The sequence below is a fragment of the Gavia stellata genome, chromosome 18, assembly GCF_030936135.1.
Source record: "Gavia stellata isolate bGavSte3 chromosome 18, bGavSte3.hap2, whole genome shotgun sequence".
NCBI lineage: Eukaryota > Metazoa > Chordata > Aves > Gaviiformes > Gaviidae > Gavia > Gavia stellata.
In genome coordinates this window covers 16,860,634-16,885,071 of record NC_082611.1, presented here as the reverse complement: position 1 = coordinate 16,885,071, position 24,438 = coordinate 16,860,634, and the positions used below count along the sequence as shown (strand labels likewise).

Genomic DNA, 24,438 nt, shown 5'->3' with positions numbered 1-24,438 from the left:
AGGGCACCCGCTGAGCCAGCTCTGCCAGGCTGCCGGCTGCCACGCACCCTGGTGAGGTGGTGGCAGCCAGAGCCCGGCCGAAGGACCCAGCCGGCTCCATGGGAGGGGGACGCACAGGGAGCCCCCAGGATGCGGTGCCACCAGCAAGTGGCTCAACTGAGCTGTTGGCTGCGCAGACCCGCCCTGGAGCAAGCAGCTCCATCACATCACGTGCAGGCAGGAGTGCGCAGCCCGCAGAGGGGAACTTTGGTGGCAGTGGGCTGTGAACTCGCCACGCTATCTCAGCGCCGCAGCCACGGGCGGCAGAGCTCCTCTTCCAGCCTGCAGCCTAGCCAAAACCCCAAGAGCGGCCCCTTGGATGAAGCTGCGAGCACCAGCCCCAGCTCAGCCTGCAGCTCCCTGCCCCAGCGCATGTCATCTGCCACAAAGCTGCGTCCCTTGAGCATTACTCAGCCTGCCTGCTGCACGCAGGGCAGCGGCTGCAACTTTGCACCCAGCACAGCTGACGGCACAGTGCCACCTGCGCTTCTGAACTGAAGGGAACCAGAGCCGTAGAGGCTGGAAGGAGCCTCTGGTGTGCTCTACTCCAACAGCCTGAGAGCAAGGCCAACACCGAGGTCAGCCCTGGCTTCTTGGGGCTTGATGCTGTCTGAGGATGAACTCTCCAACAGCTCCGAGCCTGACTGTCCTCACGGAGACACCTTTTTTTATCTCCTTGTGTCAGTCATTGTGCTAGACCTCTGAGACCCCAGAAGAGAGACCAGCACCTGCCTGCAGAACAGCCTCCTCCTGCTGCTCCAAAACAGGGTCTGTGCCAGCTCCTGGGGCTGGCTCAAGCTGCTTCTTGCAGTCTGGGCTGCAGGGCTGGCCAGGGCTGGAGGGGAAGCTGCGCTCACCGGGGCTTTCTGTCCTAGAGCCACCTCTGAGCCGAGTGGCAGCACACAGCGCCAGCCCCGTGGCAGCCGTGGGCAGAGCAGGGAGCTAGTCCCAGCCACCCTTCTCGGGAAGCAGCGTGGTACCACGCACAGCAAGCTCACCTCCTGTATCCTTGTATTAATTAACTCCCAGCTCTGGGGCTTACAGCCCCTGAAATGACTTTGTACAGTCATCCGGGTTGCAAGATCTTAACGTGTTTTCTTTCTCTTCAAAGGCTAACCTGTGCTGCGTCTCACCCCCACGCCCTGCCCACACCTGCTGCCAGAGCGGGCACTGCCTGCACATACAGGCGATGACCAGCTGCGGCTTAGCCCTCCTTTGCTCAAGTCCCAGTTTCAAAATGAGAGGGGAACGAGGAACATGGTGCTGAGCAGGGGAAAAGCCTCTGCCAGGGAAGGGGGATTCGCAGTGGGACCCCAGCAGGGCACAGGGATGCCTGCACCTCCGACACGTGCCTGGGCTGGGTGAGCTGCAGAGACTCCCACCTTAAAAAGCGAAGTGCTCGCACGACCTCCCTCCGAGGCACAGGGTGCCTGGCCTGGCTGCGGAACACGGGCACCTTGGGGCCTCCGCGCAGGCTGGACATTAACTGCCGGTGAGCTGAGACACAGCCCCAGGCTGGCACAGCCCCAGGGGGTCCCACAGCCAGGCCAGGAGACTCCTGGACAGCCGCAGGGAGACTGTCCCAGCATCCCTGTGGTGATGCCCAGACGATGGCCTGAAGCACACCAGTGAGCAGCTGGGGAAGCTTTTCTTCAGCAAGAAAAAGCTGTTGTGATCTGTGCCCAGACCTCATCCCTAAGGATCCTGCAATAGTCCAGCCCCGGTGCCACGGGAGGGTGCATGCAGGCGAGGAGAAGGGCTCTGGACAGGACTCCGCAGGGCTCTGGCTGCAGCAGCAGCTCTATGCCCCCAGCTCCCCTCCCCTGCTATGTTCCAACTTGGACAAAGGCAGAAAGATCTATACAGTATAAGATATATATTTCACTATGAAATAGCAATTTCATCCCCTGCCTTCTACTTGATGCATCCTGAATTAAATGCTTCTTTTTAAGTCACTCCAGAGGGCTGGCGGGGTTGGGTAGTTTCTCATGCGAGGCAGTTACCCTCCCTGGAAGTTACCTGCAGGAAGCACCAGCAGCAGCAGCTGACTTGGCAGGACCCAGGCACAACCCCCGCTTCCCCACGCCCGGCTCCCCCTTCCCTGGCAACAAGGGCATGACTATATTCTGCCAGCAGTGGCCTGCCAGCGGCTTACAGCTCATTTACATGATTGGTCAGCACAGATTCGTTAACCTCATTCACGCTGCTTTCAGTAGCCATGGTGTGGAAGCAGCAACTGAACCCCTCTACATCACGTATACGAATAGGAGCAAACCAGAGGCAAGGGAAGTGGCGGGGACAGTGCAACATGCACACATACCGGTGACACAAAGGGCCCTCAGCTACGGCACAGCCAGATGCCTCGCACGACAGCCAGGCCTGCCCAGGCAGCGCTCGCAGGCTCCAGGCCAAGGGGGTAAGTCAGGGCTGCAGCCCGTCAGGTGTGAAGTCTGCCAAATCTCGGTCAACCTGTGGAACAAGGAGTCCTGTCCAGGGGCTGGGTCACTGACCAAGCGCCGTCATCACTGGAATCAGTGCAGAGCCAGATGGTTCAGGAGATGAAAGGAAGAACAATCCTACGGAAAGACAAAGAGGGCAGCTGTCTTAGGGAAACCAGGTGTTGCGGGTCTCTTCAAGCGGACTGCAGAGCCAATCCTGAAGACCTTGTTGTCAGAGACCTATAATGCAACTGGCAGCAAATGGGCTGTCGGTTCCTGTGCTGGGACACTGAGCTGGGGAAAGAGCAAAGAGTCAGTCACTCTGGGTCTTGCAAGCTGGTCTAACAGAGCTGGGAAAAGGAGACAGCAGGGACAGGTACAATCTGCTGTCAGGCTCTGGGCTCAAGCAGACAAGACCAGAGTTCAAATTCCCTTCGAACAAAACCAACAGGCGTTTGGCCACCAGCTGGAGACCAGAGCACAGCGATGCCCCAGACACACGGCAGCTCGCCCAGCCGCAGAGCTGTGGCTTCCTCAGCCCTCGCTTGAGCATACTCTCAGCTGCCCTGAGACAGCGGCCGTGGAGCATCGCCACCACATCACTGCCTGCCCCGGGCAGAGAAGGGAGAGAGCCTCCCCCCAGGTACCTACCGCAGCTTTTTGTACATCTTCCGATCCAGTCACATCGTCCGGCTATATTCGATGCCGCTCTTGGCAGAAATGCCAGACCAGGGCAGAAGGCTGCAGAGAAGGCTCTGGGCTTGTCGATATATCCTCTGGGGAATTGAACACGGGCTCAGGCTGGCTAGTGTTGATCCAATGTGCTGTAGGTAGTCAGTGGCCATCAGTTAAGGACAGTGACATTTACACTGTAGCTTCAGAAATAACTTAAAAATACTCTGTGGACTAGCACTCCCTAAAGAGACCCCACGACACAGCGAAAGCTGCTCTGCTCAGTCAGACAGACAGATGTGCTCCTTGTATTAATTGCCTGCTCCTTTCTATCAAAAGCAGGTCTGCTTTGCACCATAAAAGAAGACACTTTGGGAACACCAGCTCCAACTTCGGCAGGAAATGCCTCCTCTAAGCAGCTGGTAGTTCCCTTTCCACTCCACAGCAAGTTCCTGTGGGCACAGCAATCTATCCACCTGCCTGGAGAGGTTTGGACTGACTAGCTGCACCTGGGAAACATCAGGTGTCTTCTCCATGATCCAACGACCTGAAATAAACTCCCCAAGTCAGTTTGAGAGCAGCCTGCTGAGACTCAGGCCAGGCCAGGGTCACAGGGGATCCTAGCCCACAGGAAACAAGACTAAGGGCTTCTCTGCCACGCTGCTGGACAAATCCTGCACCACATAAGCCAGAGCACGCCTAGCCCTCTGGCTTAACACCAGCGCTCGCTATCGCTGGCATCAATCTCGCGCCAACTTAGAACTCAAGGTACAATCCTACACTGCCTCCCTGAACTGTTCCCAGAGGAGTCAGGGGAGCCCGGGCACAAGCAGGTCACTGTCAAATCCCTCCAACATCACCTTCCTTCTAGCTTCAGATTAAACTCGCATCTGAGCAGGCATCAGTCCCCAGATCTAGCCAGGTCACACTTTGCTAGATTGCCATTTTTAACCTAAAACATAGTGTGGTGTCTGCTTATTGTGTTCCACTGCTAATCAGACTGAAGGTAAAGGATATAAGATTGTCCAGGGTGGATGGCCGCCATTGATGTACAGGACGTAGGTAAAGCCATCTTTGAGGACCCCTCTGATGGAATAATAATAGGGAAGATAGTGGTGCTGTTTAAAGTCTCTGTTTTCATAGAAGTTTATTGCTGTGTTGTTAGTGGTGAGGACATGCAGGTAGATGGCTTTGCAGTGATCTTGGGCTGTTGTTGATATATGGTCTTTTAAACTTTCAAGCAAGAGCGAACCTGTTGAAGGAAAGAGCAGCAGAATCACACAGTGCAGCTGCCTTCTCAAGGACAGCACAAGGGTTCGCAGGTCCCAGCTGAGATCTCCTGCATCCAGCGTCTAAGGAGTAATTGCTGCACATGCTTGAAAACCCCAGATCCCACCCAGTTCTCACAGACCCTCCTGAAGAATTTAACAGGACCGTGCCACATGGTTTTAATATGAATCTCATCTCGCCTATGAGCATGGCTTCACAAAACAGATTTCATAAAGACACAAACTTCTGACTCAATAACCACAAAGATGAGCTAGACATGGGAGACTGCCAGTAATGCCCATCCCCAGCCAAGCAGCTCTCGGCTTTGGGGAAGGTCAGTGAGTCATTTTCAATGGTATCAATTCCATCACATTTATTTCTTTTAAAGCCATTTAAAAGAGCAGAAAGTCAAAACAAGACTTCACGAGCAGGTTATTGCATTGCATCTGCTGAACTCGAATTAAAATCTAAGAACTGGTAGGATTTTAAGATCCCTTCTTAGGAGGAGAGCCAAGGCATAATCTCAACTCAACCTGGATTTGCTGCAGCCACTAGTCAGCAGGAGAAACCAGAGAAGGGCACAGAGGATGCTCCAGCCCCAAGAGACGAGACCTGGAGGTTCATCCAAACCACCTCAACACGGCATAAAGGGCCCAGCAGAACCTGCAAGGGAACTTCTTCCACCAGGTGTGGTAACAACAGGCTAAAGAAATAGCTTGGCGAATACAAACACACAGATGAGATTTACACTGCTGTTTCACAATCCCCAGGGCATGTAAGACTTTCAGCAGGACCCACAGGATTTCAGAGCAGAAGTCAACAGCACTGACTTCATGGTCACTTGATACTTGGTAGGAATTTATATCAGCCAAGCCCAAAAAGACACTGAGAGACATCAACAGGAGAGCAGTTTAATTTTGTTAGGAGATATTTCACTCTTCTATCTTGCAGAAATCCAACTGCCCTCTGGTTTAAGAATAGGAGAGAACTAGAAACCAAAGCCTTTTAATGTCTGCCAGAGAAAAATCAGAGCTTTAGTGCTTAAAAGTATGCCTGGGGTGAAAAGCCTCCTGCATGAAAGACTTCAGCTTCAAACACAAGTAGAAAAACTCTCAAAAGAAAGGTCTCAGAAAAAGCAGCAGCAGGCAGCAGCTTCTTTAGGTTGTTTTGCTATAGGTACAAGTCCAAAGGTTTGGAGAGAGCAATGGCAACACGCTGTCTAGATGTGATGGATACAGGAAATACTGATTCTGAAAGGAGACAATTCCAGCAAGGTGGAGCTGAAAAAAAAATAGGATTTGGAAACTGAAAGGGGACTCAAAACAGCCACAACTTCACAGAACAGAGGCCACTTTACCACCTTCTCTGAACACTATTCTGTGCAAGTATTTTCTTCGTACAGAAAATCTATCTCCAGTCGTGCTTCAATGCAAGTTTTAAATATAGTGCTCCCACTGAGGACTCTTCTGGTCTTTTCTTTAAGTATCCTATCAGTTTGTACCCTTCTAAACATAACTGGGGGAGAACGGAGGGCTCAAGGATGAGAAGTTATACCTGTATCCACTGAAGAGACTCCACATGTGCAACACTGGGTCATGCTGCCAAACCTGGCCTACTTCCTTTTGCAGATCAAAGATACAGATAATGCTTGAAATTGCCCCCAGAAGGGCACTTATTTGATGACAAAACACATCCTGCTCTAAACAGAGATAAGTCCTTCTGACTGCAGGATTTTCAAATGGCTGCAAAAATGCTGCGTGTTGCAGCAGGCATTCAGAGCTGACTTTTACATGCATTTGACAGATTTAATCAGGTCCAAGCCACAGTCTTTTTCCAGTTCCCTTTGTCTTTTTCTAAATATTTGTTCTATCTGTTGAAGTTGAAAGGTTAAAAGCAGCTATATTTTCTGCCTCATGGACCAGGCTTCTGATACCCATGAACAAAAATTGCTTCAAACCCTGCTCCAGGGTGAAGTCCTGGCGCTTTCAGTCGGTCTCAGCAGCAGGAGTGCCTGTTTTTGGTGTGCTCAGCTGTTCCCTGGGAACAAGATGGACAAAGCCCCATACTCTTTGGAAACATTTGCACACTGTGTTGTGCCTACACCAGTAAAAACATCTCAGTGCACCTGCATTAACACCAAGAAAGGGATGTGAGTGCATCGCCTTCCCAATCGCTGGTACGACTCACCGACAAGCTTGTCTCAAAAGGGTATTGCAGTGAAACGGTGCAGGTCCTTCAGTCACGCTCACTAGCCAGACATGGCAAACGACAGCAAAGAGCTGTCACTTAGCAGCATCTTACCTATTCCATGTTTTCTGAACTCCTTCACCACTCCAAGACTTAGGATGTAAGCAACTTGAGTGTCCACAGGAAAATTGGAAGCTAGGATGTCTCCATCCTGAGTAGAAATATGACAGGTTATTTAGTAGGATACCTGGGGAGGCACAGAAGACGGCAAGAATCCCGTACTGGAACATCTGAAACAAGGCTATAGCAGGAAAACTCCTCACTGAACAGTCTTAGCTGAAGCTTCTGGAAAGGAGGTGGGGAGGAAAAAACCCAAGCATGTGGTCCCTTAGGGGTTATTCCTACTTTCATATCTTCCCAGATGCAGAACACAAATCATGGTGTTTCCTTACTATATATAATATTTGTGGGCTTAGGGACAGAATATATTTGCATTCTTTACCAGGAAGGATTCAAACTGCCAATTCTAGAGTTACACATCAGTGTCTAGATCAATCCGGCAACAGTCTTTATTGCCTGCACACTCCATCTGAGCTTCATGTCAGCTGGAGATCTCTGTACTGCTATAGAGGAAAAGGAGCATGTTCTACAGGCTCAGTCGCCTGGAGCAGTGTCTGAATAAGTCCCTGGCTTTCAGCTTGGCTGGAACAAGAGCCTTTTGTTTGAGTTGCTGAAGATGCAATTTCTGACTTTGACTAGCTTGAGGTGAAGCCAGATAGCCAGAGTGAAGAGACCCATGCCACTCAATGCTCTCGGTTCCTACGAATGTTAAGATTATTGTTTAATCATAACACTGATGGCCTTTTAGAAGTTATGTGCTCTCTGCATTGCCCCTGCTTTTTTTTTTTTAATCCGCTTTCCTATGCTGTTTTCCCTACACTAACCCAGTGGTCTTTTCCCATACTTCTTCAGTGACCATCTCTTGTTCCCCCCCTCTGCTGTACTGTGTTGTCTCTCCTAGCCTCCAAGCTCTGTTATCCCTGAAGCCCGAGCTTTCTGCAGATGGGTTACCTCTGCTTTGTGTTCGAGTCAGTGACTGTGTAAATGAAGGAGTTTCTGCAGAAAGTCTCAGGAGTGACTCGCCCAGCACAGCTAAGGAAGTTCAACTCTTACGTAAGAAAGGAAGAGGTTCGTTCTCCACAGCTGCACATACCTCAGTCACCAGTGATGACCAGGCACACTGAAAACAGCCAGGCAACAGTTAAATGGCCTGCTACACTGTCACTTTTGGATTACGCCTGCATGACCTGCTCTCTCTGCACAGCACATCAGGCAGTAAGCTTCTCATCGGGCCACAGCTTCCTAGCCCCAGCAGGAACAGACTTTGTGGTACCAGGCTGCTCAGCAGCCCATGTGTTCAGACACGTCCCACCACCCATGCTCCATTAGCTGGAAATGGGCATGTTCTCGGTTTCTTAAATTAACTCAGGATCACTCTTATAAGTGTCTGGATAGAGGGGGGGAAAAACTACCCTGAACAGGTTCCATCGCAGTTAACCATGGCAAGAAGCGGACTATCTCATACAGAAGCACAGTTTAGTAGCATACCTCTTTATGCACCTTTGTTCTGCTCTTGATCTCTGCCACTATCATTCCCACGATGGAGCCTCTATATGTGGCTGCGAGGGAAAAGAACTTCTTGTTGGAAGTGATATCTCGGTACCATGAGTCAGGGTACCTGGGAAGGAAGAAAAAACAGGAATGTCTGGGGATACAGAGCCAAGATGCTGCTCAACTGGAAATGAGCAGCAACATCTTTAAATGCCAGTCACTGGAACTGCAGGCCAAAGTATTTTACACAAGACTAAGGGAGGGAAGCTGTACGACAGAAAGAGCTGTCTTCTGCAAAGACATACAGCCAAGTAGCTCAGCCATATGTCAACCTAAAGCTCTTTCTATGCTACTAGTTTAGCTTATTCCATGAAATCTGGGTTAGGAAGTTATTCACCTTTCCTGTCTTAACTGTTGTATGGTACCAATGAACATCAGACAGCTCTTGTACCCCATTTGGTAGCATGGTTTCTTTCAATTGCATCTAAGCAGCAAAGCAGGGTGCTCATGTAATGGCCTCCTGCCTTGCTAAGACAACCACATTTTCATTTTACATTCATTGCCCAGAGCTTTCACTTCCATCTTTAGCAAGTTATTTTAAAATGCAAGATCCATCTGCCCTCATCTAAAAGCGTAAGGATCTCATTAATTTGATACACATGTGAAAAAAATACTGCATATTGGTACAAAAAAATCGCATCACCAGCCTCCATCTCTCCTCCTCTTTCTGCAGCTACTAAAGGGAAACAAGCATACAGTAATTTATTTCAAAGTGAGAGTTCATCATGCCTTGTGTTTAAAAGAAATCTACAAATTCAAAATATTATGAATGCTTTTGCTGGTTTGTTACATTTTATGCAATCTTAATTATAATCCGCTAAAATCCTCTATAAACCTTCTCCACAAGGCTAAAGAAAAAAATCCTTGAAGTCTACAGCTGTAGTTTCCCTGGATGCTTTAAGCCAGAAAGCTATCACTGTCCCCCAGAAAAGCCCCTTATTCCTGTATTTGTGCAGACACAAGCATTTACCAAATGGAGGCCTGGGGAACTGACCTGGGGCAGGCTGAGATCAGCTTTAAGCCAGATCTTTGCCAGAACTTTGGGAGCAACAGCGATCCCGAGTACACAGGCAAGTACTCTTCAGTCTCCCCCTGGGACATTCAGAAGGACAGTCCCTTAGGAACAGTTGCTCCATGTCAGTTTGGTTCAGCTCTGAGGGTGCTTTCTCAGCACACACTCCAGAACACAACCTTCTTTCACAAGCACGGGGATGCTCTCCTTTTCCCTGGAGGCGTGCTGCTTTCCCCATCTCATACACAGTCTTTCCCAAGAAGCTGATCCACCCCCTTTATTACAAAGCCCATTTTTTCTGCCAAAATCTGCATACAAGAACTTTCTGGTGACGTTAGGACCCTGCAGGACAGGCAGCAAAGGGCCATTCACAGGAACACCACCACAGTGCATAAAAGATTCAGAACCTGCTGCCGTCTTAGCAACAGTCCAGATGGCTGCAGAGCCTTTGGTGTCAGCTCTAAACTGGACCAGTACAGGTTCACGCCATTTGTTTCTAGATCCCCGTCATCTCACACCCCGAACTGGTAACGTACTCTATTGGGAACCAGTCGCCACAGAGCTGTTTCACTGTGTCTATGTCATTGTGGCAGAGAAGACGCAGGTTTACGTCCGTAAGTGCAGTCGGGGGCACCTCCTCTGTCATTCACGCCTGCAAGAAAAGAAAGCACGTTAAGAACGATGAAGGACAGATTCTGACTCTCCGCTTCAGTCAGGTATCTGCAAAGGCAGCAGGAGGTTCTCAGTATCGATAAAGCTGGTTTTCCTAGCAGAACGAGTTTTCAGGAGAGATGAAACAAAACATGGCAACATTAACTAGAGAAGCAACTCGAAGCCCTGTTGCCCACAGGATAAGCACAGCTCACTTCTCAGCCTGACCTACCCTGCCAGCCCTGCATCTCTACACACCCTGCTCCCTGCGAGCACAGTCCAGTGATGCTGTGTGTGAAGGAGCATGTGGCACCAACCATTTCCAAAAAGAGCTCAGGATGCTGCATTAATAAGTCAACAATGTGCCAAGTGTACCTTACGATGCATGGAGCTCTTCAAATATCTATGCAGGACCAACATTTTGCTAAAACAAAACTGAACAAACAGCTTAAAAAGGAAGCACTGCTAGAAGAACATTTATAAAGTCCTCTTACACAATCCCGTCATCTCCAGTTAGTACGTATGCAGAGGATCCAAATTCTTTAAAATGTTAATTTTGTTGAACTTATGCCAGTGAAATGAGATCTCATTTCATTTCCCCTCATTCCAGCGTGCTACAACTCCACGAGGGCTGGCTTTCCAGCCCAGCAGAGAGTGTTCAAATACAGAAATCCCAAGATACCCTTTACTTTCACCATAGCACTACCACAATCCTGCTAACAACGTACAGGACACTTCATCCAATGCCTTAAGCCTTTTTTAACAAGGTACCAGAGGGGAAGAACCAAGCAATAACTAAAATGGTTGTAAAAGCATTTGTAGCACAGATGCATGAATGAAAAACAGACCTTGAGAACAGGCTCCAGGCCGGACAAAGCCCCACGCGAGACACTGTGCACACAGAGCAAACAAAGCAGGCAGAGACGGGGCAGCTGCAGGAGTCGGTTCCCTTTCACAGGCCACCTGCAGTTCTCCATCCACAGCTTTGTCTCTCTCACTCCAGCCCTCCTAGTCCCAGGTCAAAGAACCAGACCAGGATGCAAAGAACAAAAACCACCCACCACTCTTAATTTAATTTCAGTCGTTCGTTTTTACTTTCTTTTCCCAATTTTAAGAGTCTCAAATCTTGGCTTCAAAATGCCGAGTTACAAGGAAAAAGCTGCACGCAGCAGTGCTTGTGTATGCCCTCCTGTTGAAAGCAATGCTCAGCTTGCCAGTGCTCTCGCTTTGAAGCTCAGAGACTTGAGAAGGAACAGATTTAGACACACTCCCCACTGGACTAGATATGCCATTTGAGAAGTTTCAATGCAAAAATCGCATCACCTATGTAATACATTCTGTAACTGGCAAAGACGCACAAAAGGAGTAGGCACAGCAACGATCCCAGTTTGACGTGTTCAACAGCACACAACTGTGTGCTGATTTCTCTCCTAAGAATTTGGAAATGCCTCCTTCCACTGTACCCCTAAGAAAAAAACAGGCTAAGCCATAAAATCCACATCCCACCCCCAAATTTCTTTTTTAAGCTACATAAGCTAGCTTTCTTCCGCAACTCCCCTGGATGAACTGGTAGAGAGCAACTCCCAGTTAGCACAACATGATGATAGTCAGAGAGCAGAGTCCCCAGATGCTGGTGTCCTTGGAACTCAACATCAGTGCTGAAAGAAAGGTAATTAGCACTACTAATGAGAACACCGTTCACCCCTGACTTTGGCACTCTCCCTGCAACACACGTTGTACGACTCCTTTGCACTAGCTAGAGCAGCGTAAGCTCCCACCCCTCTGTCCTCCCGGACAGTAGCATAAAGCCCGCATGCTACATCGGCCCGGATCTCCTAGGGAGGAAGGAGGAATTCTACCACTGGTTTGTGTGCAACCTGGAACACGTCAAACAGCCAATATATCAACAGGAGAAAGGATACAATTAAAGTTCACTATTACCCAGAGAAACCTTTGCCAGCCCTTCTCCCATGCAGGCAGAAAGAACGGCAAAATGCTTTATTAGGGCAGAGGTCCAAGAACATTCTCCCACAGCTCTTGAGAAAAATGGAATGGGGTCGGTTTCTTCAAGCAAGGGATCCTTTCCAGACACAGCTTTCCTCCCAGTGACTGGTCCTACATATTCCCCTGGTAAGTTCATCTGAGGGGATCCGTGTATTGATATGGATCATTTGTTCTTTTCCAAAGAAGTCCTTAAAAAGAATCACAGCTACTTCACAGTCTGTTCTAGGACTGTGGTTGCGTATTTACTGAGCAGCCTACAGCTTTCACAATCAGTCCAGATGCTAGTTTCAAAACAACTTAAGCACCTAAAAACCCCACAAAATCAGTACTCCTTGCTGCTTTTAAAACTCATTTTACACTCCTAGAATTGGCTCCAGCCCTCTGAGACTAGAGCTTGAATCTGTAGCCTGTCGCAGCAGCCAGCACACTCTCCGCCACCAGCCCCTGGTGACCTTTTAACACGCCCCAGCTTTACCCCGCAGGGCCCTGAAGGAAGGGCACGTTCACTTGCTGTGGCTGATCCGATCCATACCGCTGCTGGTTGAGGTAGATGATGCACAATGGTGTGGACCCCAGTCCCACCCTCCCACCCCTGCCAGACCCTTTGCTGAGCCATTTCAGAGCACTGACCTGCCACAAGATGATGAAGCGAGGGCAAAACTGTTTGCAGGCCAGAGCTGCTTGGCAAAAGGTTGGGTAGTATAAGATAGGCTTCCCAAGGGGAAAAAAAAGAGGAGGGAGGAGTGAGCAGGCACATACAGGGAGAGCCACTTTGGCCAAGCCCCGATACATCGCTTCGTTAGTGGGCATTAAGCGGCACTCAGGTTTGCAACAGCAGTGCTCTTTCTCATACATTTTATTTTTCTTGAAAAGTTTCGATGCTCCTGTAAGGCAACACGCCTTCTCAGTCAATACTCTCAGCATTAATAAATCAGAGATAAATGAAACAACCATGATAGAGCCATATTTTTGCTAATGAGTAGAAAAGGCAGGGGCCTAGGAGCAGATTTAGCCAGCAGCTGCTGCAGGAGAGGCAGAGCCAGCACAGGACGCATTCTTGCGAGGATTAGTTCATGTTTATTTAACACTATATTCTCAAAGAGCTAGGCAAGCATTATGCATTATCCTGTAGCTGAAGCCAGCCTTAAAAAAGTAATCCACGACTGTTTTGTTGAACAGGATAATTCCCCTTCCCTCAAATTCAGACAGCCGTTTCCCAGCACCGGTTATGTTTGCAGGACTCGCTCCATCCGCTTTGCATTATGTGACCCAATCTGATGCTCTTGCACATTTAAAGGAAATTTAGGACACACGCTTGGCACTGTGTCCTGCCACAAGGTTTTAGGAGAGCAGATTTGTGCACCTTCCTCCCTGGCCAGGTGTTGCTGCTGCCGGAGGAGCTGTGGTAAGTAGCTGCTATGAGCAAGAGAGAAGAAATCCCAGGCAAGTCAATTCTCCTCGTACCCAGGTGACAGCCTCGGGCTCTTCAGAGATATCTGGGCGCACACCCAAGACCCAGGTTCTGGCCCTCAGCACAGCCTGTGGCATGCTGTCATTAGCAGAGCCAGACTCCTCAACTAAAGCCTCAGCTAGCACAGTGACGAGGGTATCACTCTGAGAGTCAACTTGGTTTTAGAGGACAAAAGATATGTTTGGAAGCATAAAGAAATAATTAAAAAACCAGTACCAGTGTTAAATACAACCCTAGGACTCAATGGAAGTTAAAAGGGCCTTTAGGGGTTTAGAGGTAGCGTAGCTCCGCTCACCACTGCAACACCAACACCAAGTTCTGACCTTTCAGACCAAGTGGTGGTTGCAGCGAAGCAAAACGTAGGCTCCAGCCATGTGCAGTTAGTTAACTGAAGGAGGTCCACAGCCATTTTTGAAAACCCAAGGTGAAATTATCTTATTTCTTTTAATATCTACTTCTCAGGTGTCAGCCTTTTGTTCATGTGATGGCTACGGTCTGGGAAGTGGCATGGTTAACATCACCCACTGCCTCTCCACCCAGCAGGGCACAACGACCTCACCCTTTTGTCAAAATGGGAAACATTCGCTTATAATGATTATAAAATGAGCCAACATTTTATGCTTATGAAGGGATCGTGCAGTTAAACATTTGAAAAAGCTCTGAGGACACCCCTTTCCAAAATAGCAAAGTTAGCAGCGAGTAGAACTAGAAACTGAGCATTTAATTCCCTTTCCTACGTAAAACCTGCAGATATTAACAGACAACAAATTAATTTCAAAAAAAACTACATGAAAGTATAAAGGCTTTGAGCATTTCTACTAGTCTTCTGCCTTGCTCTATTGAAACAAATCTGGCAAAATGTTTTGGCCTTAGGCGTATTGGGTAGCTGCAGAGAAACCTGTCAAATTCTCATTACAAATATTTAGCAGTAATGGAAGTTGGATGAAAAGAAAAAGTAAGTACATTACTAAATAAGCCAACTTAACATATAATTTTAAATTAAGGCACATTGTAAAGCCTATAGTTACTATTTTAAAATAATGTCATAAATCTTTGGCACCAATAAGCTCTAGCTTTGATGAGCTAAAGACAGTATTTCACAATTCTGTCTAAAAGGCAGAGGAGCCTTTAGCTTCCAGCATCAGCCCGAGCCATGGCTGGGACTCCAGGAATCACCAATGTTCGCTCCACACAATGAGCCGAGTGCAGGTACTGACAGATTTCTACCACCAGCACTTCCAGGTCCTACCCATGCAAGAACAGGTCTTGTTTTGAGTTTAGGTTAGCAACCACGTGCAGGGACAGTTTCTTTACTTGAACTAGATGCTTCACAGCTAAGAAACCTCAACTCAGGCTTTTCTCAAGAGCAGGAAGCTTTCATGCTTAGAGCTCTTGTATTTAAAAAAAAAACACCAAAAAAATCTACATACTACCATATTTCTAGAGAAACTGAGGTAACCACACACAATCAGCACTCTTAATCCAACAGGGTGTTCAAATGCAAGATAAAGCCTGATACTTACTAGAATTTGGCAGGCAGCTGCTTAAATGTGTTTGAAAATCCCTTGAGCACTACAAAAGCCTGGCCAAGTGGTTCAACACATTAAGAGTTCCGTTGTTTAGCGCTATTAGACATGTTTTAACAATGTTTCTGCCTTGTGCATCCTGCAAAAATGAGTTGGATTTCAGCAATGAACCATCACAAGATGCTGGTTTTATGAATTTTTATTTGGACTTTAACTTCCATCCAGATAAGCTCATGAAAATCCCGATTAAAAATTTTATCATCTAGCAACAAATATCACTGAATTTCCTGGCAGAATAAAAGCAAGGTAATCTAAGACCAAAACTAACACTAACTAGAATTGTATACATATGTAACTTCCAATAGGGGTGTATTGGCTTCAAATTTAATGTTCACACAAAAACCAACATGAAGGAATCTTCTTCACTCACAGAAACAAAGCTAGACTGAAGTTCATCAAAATATTTTCCTTTCCAATTTAAAAGCTAATTGAAATCAATTCATCCTGAGCACAAAGAAGCAAACCTGCAGGAAAGAATAAAGAAAAACAAGCACTGGCAGGCTTGTGGATTTTTATAAATCCTACGATTCAGGAAACACTGTCCCAAAAGACACATGGCCAACTACCCCAGTATCGCAGGCACCTCCGTCATTAAATGGTGCAGACCCTTATTTACTTGGGCTGAAGATTTTCACCTTCCGGAATTCAAAGCATTTTCTTCAAGCACGCTCCTGCTAGATTATGAAGGATTATCTGCTGTTGTTCCACAGAAGGAAAAGATTAAGTTCCTCCAGACAACTACCAAGTACATACCATGCATAGGCCAGGTCTGAGGAACTGCAGCAATGCTAAACAAGTCTGCTCTGCAAAGGTGGCATGCGAGTTGGCCCTTCCTCCGCTTGTCAGGTCACGTCCCTCTGCCCACGGCTGCATGTTTCTGCCCAGCGCTTCAGCGATGGACATATGCACAGTAGCTGTATTTTACTTTACATGAGCAGACCATCTGCTCGGCAAAAACACAGACTAGCAGATACTCTCTGGAAGATTTGCATGTGTGCGCAGCGGGCCAGAGCTGGACTTCCTTATGCCTGGTACCCTCACCAGAGGTACTGCTCCAATGTCGCCACCAGATCCTTGTTTGCGACTTCTGTGTGGACAGTCCTCAAATCCCAGCAAGACAAGATTCCCAGGAAAAAAAATTTTTAATGACCCCTGGCATCCTTTCTCACTTGTAAATAAATAGGATCACACAAAGCCCAGACAGAATTTTAAGAGCTACTCAAAATGCAGGACAGGCACACATCAGCTGTGACTGAGCATCACCATACTCAAAACAGACACGAACTCTGCTATTGTCTGGGGAATATCACTTCAAGAGCGCCAGCGGGAGTTTTCACAGCTGTAAGTCTCTCTACCTTGCGCCATCTGGCACTGGGGATTTGATTTACATTAAACCATTCAATTTGAACCAGCCAAAGGTCTAATTCCAACAAAGCAGTAAAGATTTCCCTTCTGCATTTCATTTTAAGCTTACTGTGGTTTGAGGTTACTGGTCTCGCAGGGAATGTTCCACACAGACACCCCTGTTACCATGCTCCTTTCATTTAATACAATAAAATTGCGACTGGATTTGAAAACATCATGAATTCATTACTATGAATCTCAAAGAGGCGCTTCCAGGACTTAGGGCAACATAATCAAAGCAATGGGAGCCAAATTTTTGAAGATATTTAAATACTCGGCTTGATACCTCCTAGGTACTACTTCAAGTCTGATCATAGAATAAAAAAAATTAGGTTGGAAGGACCCTTTGGGGTTTAACCCAACTTAGATCAGGCTGCTCAGGCCCACGGTCCCATGTAACATCAGTGAGGAGCAAATCTCTTCACGCTGCCTGGGCTCAGGCTAGTTCTTTTGCACCCAAAGGCACAACTGGAAAGCTGGGGTGTTAAATGTGCTGCCTACACCAATACAACCACCTCTGCTACATGTGCAATACAAGCATACCTCTAGATGCTATTTTTTACATTCTATTTATCCTATTTAATGCTCCTGCTCCTTCTAGAAATCCCATGCAGGTTCATTTGGGATAAGCAACATACAAACCCTAGGAGACATGGTTCTCCTCATTCCCGGTATGTTATGCAAACCAATGGAGCTTGGAGTTCAGAGTCATGAGCAGAACGGTGATTGTTTCATCTCCATTCCTGTACCATTCATCACATCCCATCTGAGTGCTGCCCAAAACTGCCATCATGTAATTCCCTACATTAGCAGAAGCAGATGTTTGGAGCAAGTGAGACTCTTAATGGAAAATCTAGGACAAAATGACTGATTTTGTGCCTTGGTCTGAAAATAATGTAATAATAGAGCTGGAAACAGGCTCTGATGCTAGATTATATCATTTCACAGTAGTCCATAACACCTTTTGATCCAGGCATGACATTTTTCTGTCATTTCTACCAGAACCACAAGCACTGAGCCTTCGAGCCCCTCGTGGACTCCTGGTCTCTCAGGGACATGCACAAGCTCAAGACTTTGAGCTCCTCATTATTTAAACTCCTTCAGTAACAGCTTCCTTCCGTGCAGAAAACTGCCCTCCTCAGCCACCTCCCCCTGCACAATCTCCTAGGCTGCTGCATCTTGAAGACATGCCATTAGTCCAGCCCTGCTACACGGATCCCGTTTGCCTCCAAAGCACACCCCAAGCACTAACGAGCTTCTCTCGGGGACATCACTCTGGAGAAAGGAGTTTGTCAGTGCCTGTACCTTCTTCTCCAGTAAATCCATCCAGGGCAGTGTGCCCAACCAGCACACCCCCGCAGTGGAGGGAAGGCAAAAACCAGTAAGCTTGGGGAAGAATGCATTGTAAAGCAAGCTGAATTTATCTCAACACCAGGGAGACTGGAGGGCAACCTGGGGTTTAGGTAAGACAGCTGCACCAGTGAATCGTCAGGTGCCTTCAGACACTTAACAAAGAATAATGTCTTCCTGAGCTAGCCAGACCAGAATGGGAGGAACATATACATGGCTGAGCCCAAAGTACAAAAACTGGACGATTAATAAATTAAACTTTGAAGAAAGCAAGGGGCCTGAGTTGGCTTCAATCTGCGTATTCCTTCCCAGTGGCTGCGGGCGCCGAGCACCGTGACAGTGAGCATACAGAGACCAGTAACAATCACGTTTGTATTTGGATTCAAATTTACACTGCAATTGTGCTGTGATTTCAGTATGTTGCTCTATCACCCTGCTAAATCAAAATCCCATGTAACACCAAATATACCAAACAAGTAAATTTGATATCAAACCCTCCTGGTCTGGAATATCTACAAGAGTCTGGCCAGAGCACATTGGATTCGGACAGCCAGGACACAACCTGGGAAAACCTGTCCCGGCATTCAGCCCTCCTCCCAAAGGCTCGCCCCACGCTGCTCAGCCAATTTTTCCTCAGCTCTGAAATTCTGAAAACATCATTCTAAGAAATGCACTTGCACCTTGTCCCCAGCTCTGTGCTTCATTTTCCGTTACACCCAGATTGAGGTGAGCATACCACCAGGACTAAAAGCCTGAAAGCCAAAAACACAGAATCACAGTAATTAACACTTTGGCCTCCTGCCATGAAGGATCAGGATTGGAAACAGATCCCCAAAGGATATTAAGAAATGAGAGGGCAAAATGTAGTTCTACCTGCGCAGCAAGCAGCAGTTATTTATTTGAAATGAAAACACTTACTGTTAGTGAAATCCTTTTATACCTGTATCCCTGATCCTCTGCGCACTTCAAGTTTGACTTGTCAGCCTTCCAGCAGCAGAAATGTTAACATTTTGCATGCGAGTTGCTTTCTGGGCTGTTCTTCTACCCTACAGCTCCAGATATATTACTGAAGCCATAGATTTCACAGGAGCTGGTACCCGAATAAAGTGTCTCTAAAGCATACTGCAAAAGGCACGGCTTCCTGCTGCCCCAGATACAGCAATTCCTCCAGGGAATGGCGAACAAGAATCTCTGAGAGGGTTTTGCTGTTAAATCTTTTCTTGTTAAGACGCGGAAGAGAAAATCTGCTTTGTGACAGTAGCACTGCGGGGAGTTAAAACCGAAGGGTCACAATAGAGGCACATTTACAACAAGAAGCTCGCTAGAGGAGAGATCTAATACCTTGCAAATGCTGAACACGGCAAGTTTCCAATAGGCAGCTGTTCCCCCAGAAAACAAAAAAAAAACCCCAAACAACTCATAGTACATGCAGGCCTGCTGCCATTTCAGAATCAGAATAAACAGCTACACAGAAAACGTATGTAGTAACTAAAAAAAACCAGCCAGAAATTCAGCCTGGTGTGGTACAAACACTGGGAAAGGGGAATTCAAGCCTGCCTCCATTTCCTAGACACTGTCCTCATTACCAAGCAGCAACACACGGCTGTCGATAAAACCCAGTCCCTCCGCCTACACCATTACAGGAGATGCTAACAAGTAACTTTTTAGAGGCTATTGCAAACAAGGTACTTTAAAAAACCAAAAGCTTGAAAAGAACATTCCTTCCCTAGCTGGCAGACAAGCGTCCCAAACTCACTTCTCTCCAAGATCCCGAATTTAAAATTTGAGCCAACATGGCTCCTTTTGCTTTTCTTTCTCAGTGGTGTTTTCCAGCATGAGACACCCAGGTTCAACTCAAAAAACCCACTGCTACTGCTTCAAGCTAGCAACGTTTAAAATGGATTCTGGCACAGATGTCTGATTTTACATCCACAGTAATAACTGGAAAAGGAGAAATTAAAAACTTAATTAAAAGCTAACGTCGGAAAACTGAGCAGCTCCTGTTCCGACCTTTCTGTGAGGAAGAAAGTGTGGGTGGGGGGACGTAGCGTGAGACATGAAACTGTAAGTCTTTTTGCAACACCCTGCATTGACGCCATCAGACACGCTGTGACTGGTTAAAAAACCAGGAAGACAGGGGTGATACCACTTTAATAACGATTTCAGATAGCGTTTAACTTCCAAGTTTGTAGAAGAGGTGCTCAGCTATGACAGAACTTTCTCTGCTGCTACACTGAACAGCTTAGCCCAACTGTTTCTTTAAAAGCATCTTAACACCAGGGGAACAAAGCAGTAACAGCAGCCATGGGCCCCAAGTCACCGAAGGAATTCCTGCCCGTTACCAAAGGTTGCCTCCAGCCCAGCAGCCTGCGATGAGCGGGAGGGCAGAGCCATGAGGACTTCTGAATCAACTCTGCAAACCATTCCCAGGGAAGTCCCCAGCTTGGTAGCTGGAATTCCTCAGGTATTCACAACAGCACTGTCATCGATTGTCAGCCTTTGCAACCACAGTTTCACCTGCTCCTGCTCACTCCGTAAATTACCCTGGGAGTGGCCAGGGTGGGGAGCAGAGGTGGAAAAGAGCCAGGAAGAGAGACGATGGCTTCTAGGGTGGCAGGACCAGTTCACATCAGACGACGGGCTAAGATACCAGCACCAACTCAACAACTGGCTTATCAGACTATATTGGCCCAATAGCTATGTTCATAACACTCCCCCAAAAAACCACCCCCACATGCAAATAAAGATCATCCTTACTGGGAAAGAAAAAACAACAGACATGAAAGAAGTACCAGACTTCATTAACAAAAATAAATACACATACTAGGTTAAAGGCTCTTTGAGCTCCCAACTACAAAAGACCATTTTTCTGAATTCCACTGGCAGTTCCCGCAACATTTCATGACATCTGAGGCCAGCCCAGATACCAAAAGACACGAAGATACCACTCTGGTTTAGGAAAATAAATTAAAATTAAGAATGCCACAGGTTTTAAGAAGGCATTCACAGGACAGCCACTTATCAATTATTCATGAATGTTAAGTCATCTTACTTTAAATACATAAAGCAACCAGCTGAGAGGAACAACAGCAGCAGCTACCTCAAAGAACAAAATGATGTATTAGAACAATGCTTACACACTACTGTATGTTTCTTTATTTGCTACCAGGCATATAAAGACCAATTAAAGTACCAGTTTACAAGATATAACAGAACTACTTTTTTAACCTGCAAGATTAAAACCACCTACTTTAAAAGCCTGGCACCACGCAGTGCCCAGTGTCACTGCTTCTGATGGGGGGGAGGCTTCTCTGATGTTATTTTGTAAATGAAGAGTTCACACTCTCATTATAACATGTTGGGAGAGAGCCACCAGCTTTTTTTAAAAGGCCCTCACTTCTGAGAAATCTGCTAGCGTTTATTCATACAGTCAATTGATTTATTTGAAAAAAACACCATGCACTAGCACTCCCAAAAAGCTACCAGAAGTGTCCCTCTTAAAGGCGTTTGAGGAAACTAAGCTGGACTAAGGAGAGTCTATGGCAGATTAAAAGAAAGGAAGCAAATCTAGGATGAATCCATAGTGAAAAGAGATTCCAGCTATAATCTGTTCAGCAGATTAATAAAAACTAGATGGGAGAAGAGATTAATAGATATGCAACAAAAATTGGTGATCCTTTGTGATAGGGCACCGATTTCCAGTACAGTAAAATCTAAAGCTGTTCACAGTTGTAGAGAGCTCTCACAATGCCAAAAGACTAATAAAATGGCAGATAAAGTCTGTAAGTTGTTAAACAAAAAAGGAAAGCAGGTTGGAGAAAGGCAAACAGTTCCAATTTGTGTTAACCACTGCAAGGGGAAAAATATCCATGCTCTCACAGTGAGTTCCCTGAAAACATTAGTTTGCTGCTCAGCAGCAGTCAAAATAGGATACTGGGAATTATCAGAACAAACAGAGAGGGAAAAACACGCATCTAGAAAGCCTTTGGTCTGAGCTAGCATGCTCCTCCTTATGTTACTGATATTGAATGCCTCTATATATCTGTCAGTAAAAGGCCAGACACACAGCCACGTTCATGCAGTCAGTTCTCAAGAGCAGAGAGAATAGCTGCAACAAACGGCCAAGGTTTAGAGGAGCTCACCACGGTCATCCAGCACAGGCTAGCTGATACTGGGAGGTGCTGTAGCATAATAAAGACAGGATAAACTACAACAGATACAGAGCAGGCTAACAAGGTTCAAACTCAACAGAGTAAACATAATTAAACATTTAAACAGCTTACTACAGGAGATCATAATAATTTGACGCCTATAATCAAGAGCAAACATCTAAGACACATGCGTTAGTTCATGGCAGGACACAGCAATCCCGGTGTCGAGGGTACCTGCCCTAGTCACTCTGACAGGACACGGAAAGAAGCAGCGCGTTCAGCACGCAGGTTCGACAGTCTCCGAAACGGAGATGCTATTTTCACCATATATGTAGCTTAGGTATAACCCACTGCTGCGCAGCCCGAGGGATTGGGCACGGCAGCTGGAACACTTCGGGCAAAGCCAACTGCCACCGTGCCATGCGGAAGCACTGTGCCGCGAAGTCTTTGGGACAACATTTAAGGCTCAATTTGATCGGCTGCAATCAAAAAGCTCAAGATACACCCTGCAAACACATATTCAGCTGTCATTCTGCTTAGGTATCATCAAGTCGAGCAATTGCTTTCTCTCCGCTAAAGCTCTACAGGCTGCTTCAAAAGGACACAACACTTCTGTAGGGCAAAGCACAGAAAAGCTAAGCTGTCGTGGTGTGTGTTAGGTTTGAGCCAACCAGGGCAGTTTGTGAGCCATGACCCAGGCTGTCAGGAGGCACAGAGCAGCTGGGAGAGCCAGAGTAGCTCCTGTGCAAGGGAAAGCCCTGGATCTAGTGATGCGTGACATATTCCCAGCCCTCCCAAGGGAAACTCTACTGAAGAGGAAATGAAGACGCAAAAGCTAATACTACAGACCCCCTGCGCTGCTGGCTGAGCCCTCCCACACAACTTGGAACGTGCCAAGAGAAGGAATAGCTGTAAGCACAGCTGCGGGACCTCCCGCACCTCTACCAAAGCCAAGGAATATTCGTCTCTGTTGGCACCATCGTACCCAAGCACAGGGCGGTGCCAAACTGACTCCAGTTGGAGTTTGGATTTTTTTTTTTTAATAACCCAAATGACACAGTTTCCCCCACGTAATTGCATTGTTTCAACCAGAGCGCAAGTGAGCACTCGCATGGTTGCCCCATAAAACCCAGTCACTGGAAACCCCCACACCCCGGCAGCGGCCGGCCCGTGAACTCCGCCCGAGGACGATGCCACGGGGATCTCCGGACGCGTACGGCGCTTCCGGGACGGGCAGGAGCAAACCCGCAGGGCCCAGCCCCGCTGCGCTGCCCCGGGGAGCCCCAGCGCGGCCTAGGAGCGGGGGGCCGGGGTTGCCATGGCCACCTGCGCCCGGGACGGGCCCGGGCCCGGGCCCGTCCCGGGCGCAGGTGGCCATGGCAACCCCGGCCCCCCGCTCCGCGGCGGAGGCCCCCACCGCGCTTCCCCGCTCACCTCGGAGGGGCGGCGGGCGCGCCGCGGGCGGGCGGGGGCAGCTCAGCGCATAGCGAGCGGCGGAGGCGGGCGAGGGGCCGACGGCCGCGGCGGACACCGGCGGACACTTCCTTTCCCCGGACACCACGCAACAAGGCGCCTCCCCATAGGCTGTCTCCCGCCACGTGACCGGTGGACGTCGCGCAGGCGCAGAAGGGAAACCCCGCTCCCTGCGGCCACGTGGGCAGCCCCGAGCAGAGACCAGCGAGGAAGTAGAGGGTGAAATCAAAGCTGCTAATTAAAGGGGAAATTTAAAATCAGCGATGCATCCTTGGGCACAAACGCTTGGGAAACAGGACGCAGGTTGGTCACACACCTCTCCTGCAGTTTCCCCCCAGTCCTACACTGCAAGGGGCACCAGGGTGACCGGTCACACTGCCGGGGCTCAATGCCAATAATGATTCTAATCCTGAAATTAGAAAATTTTAAGGGTTTTTCCTTGTTGTTGAAGCTCTACAAAGTGAGATGAGATAGGGTATTTCCATTGGAAGGGAGCTGCAATGATCACCTAGTCCAACTGCCTGACCAAAAGTTAAAGTGTATTATTATAATAGTATTATTTACCTTCCCTTTACCAGAGAAGGGCAAACACAGTTTCTTTTCCAGCTGTTTCATTCAAATCAGATTTTCACAGCTTCCATCTAATTTGTCCGTTTTTTGCAGCCCGTGTGGAACACACCTACCGCATCTCCTTTGATGAGGACAACCACAGTGGAGGTCTTTGCAATAAAGTCACTAACGTATAGCAAGGACTCTTCTTTCTTGCTTTTTCACCCCAAAGAGCGGGCTCAGAGCATCACGGCACGATGACAGAGAAGAGCTCAACTAAAGGGGCTAGGCGGCGAGTTTGGCTGCAGGGCCAACAGCAGCAAGTTCTGCTGCCCTTCCGGGGACGCTCCCGCCTGCGCCGGGTCCAGCGCTGGCCGGCACGCCGCAGCCAGCCTCTGGCCGGTTTTCCAGCCAGCATTAATTAAACGCACCAGATCTCACCCCAAAGTTTCATGAATCACTGACCGAGGCGCGTAAAGAGGGCATTTCCCGAGCCTGCAGGATGACAGGT

At 47.8% G+C, this 24,438-nt stretch overlaps 1 protein-coding gene across 1 annotated transcript; it reads right to left on the bottom strand.

Annotated features, from left to right (window-relative positions):
- Window positions 1-2,119: 2,119 nt before the first annotated feature.
- Window positions 2,120-23,351, bottom strand: NAA60 (N-alpha-acetyltransferase 60, NatF catalytic subunit). Its single transcript, XM_059826255.1, has 7 exons — window positions 23,340-23,351; window positions 9,825-9,940; window positions 8,214-8,343; window positions 6,720-6,816; window positions 4,167-4,401; window positions 3,129-3,314; window positions 2,120-2,615 (listed from the first exon to the last, which is right to left on the bottom strand). The coding sequence occupies exons 2-6, from the start codon at window positions 9,932-9,934 to the stop codon at window positions 3,158-3,160; spliced, it is 729 nt and encodes a 242-aa protein (XP_059682238.1). The 5' UTR covers window positions 9,935-9,940; window positions 23,340-23,351; the 3' UTR covers window positions 2,120-2,615; window positions 3,129-3,157.
- Between the last annotated feature and the right edge of the window lie 1,087 nt (window positions 23,352-24,438).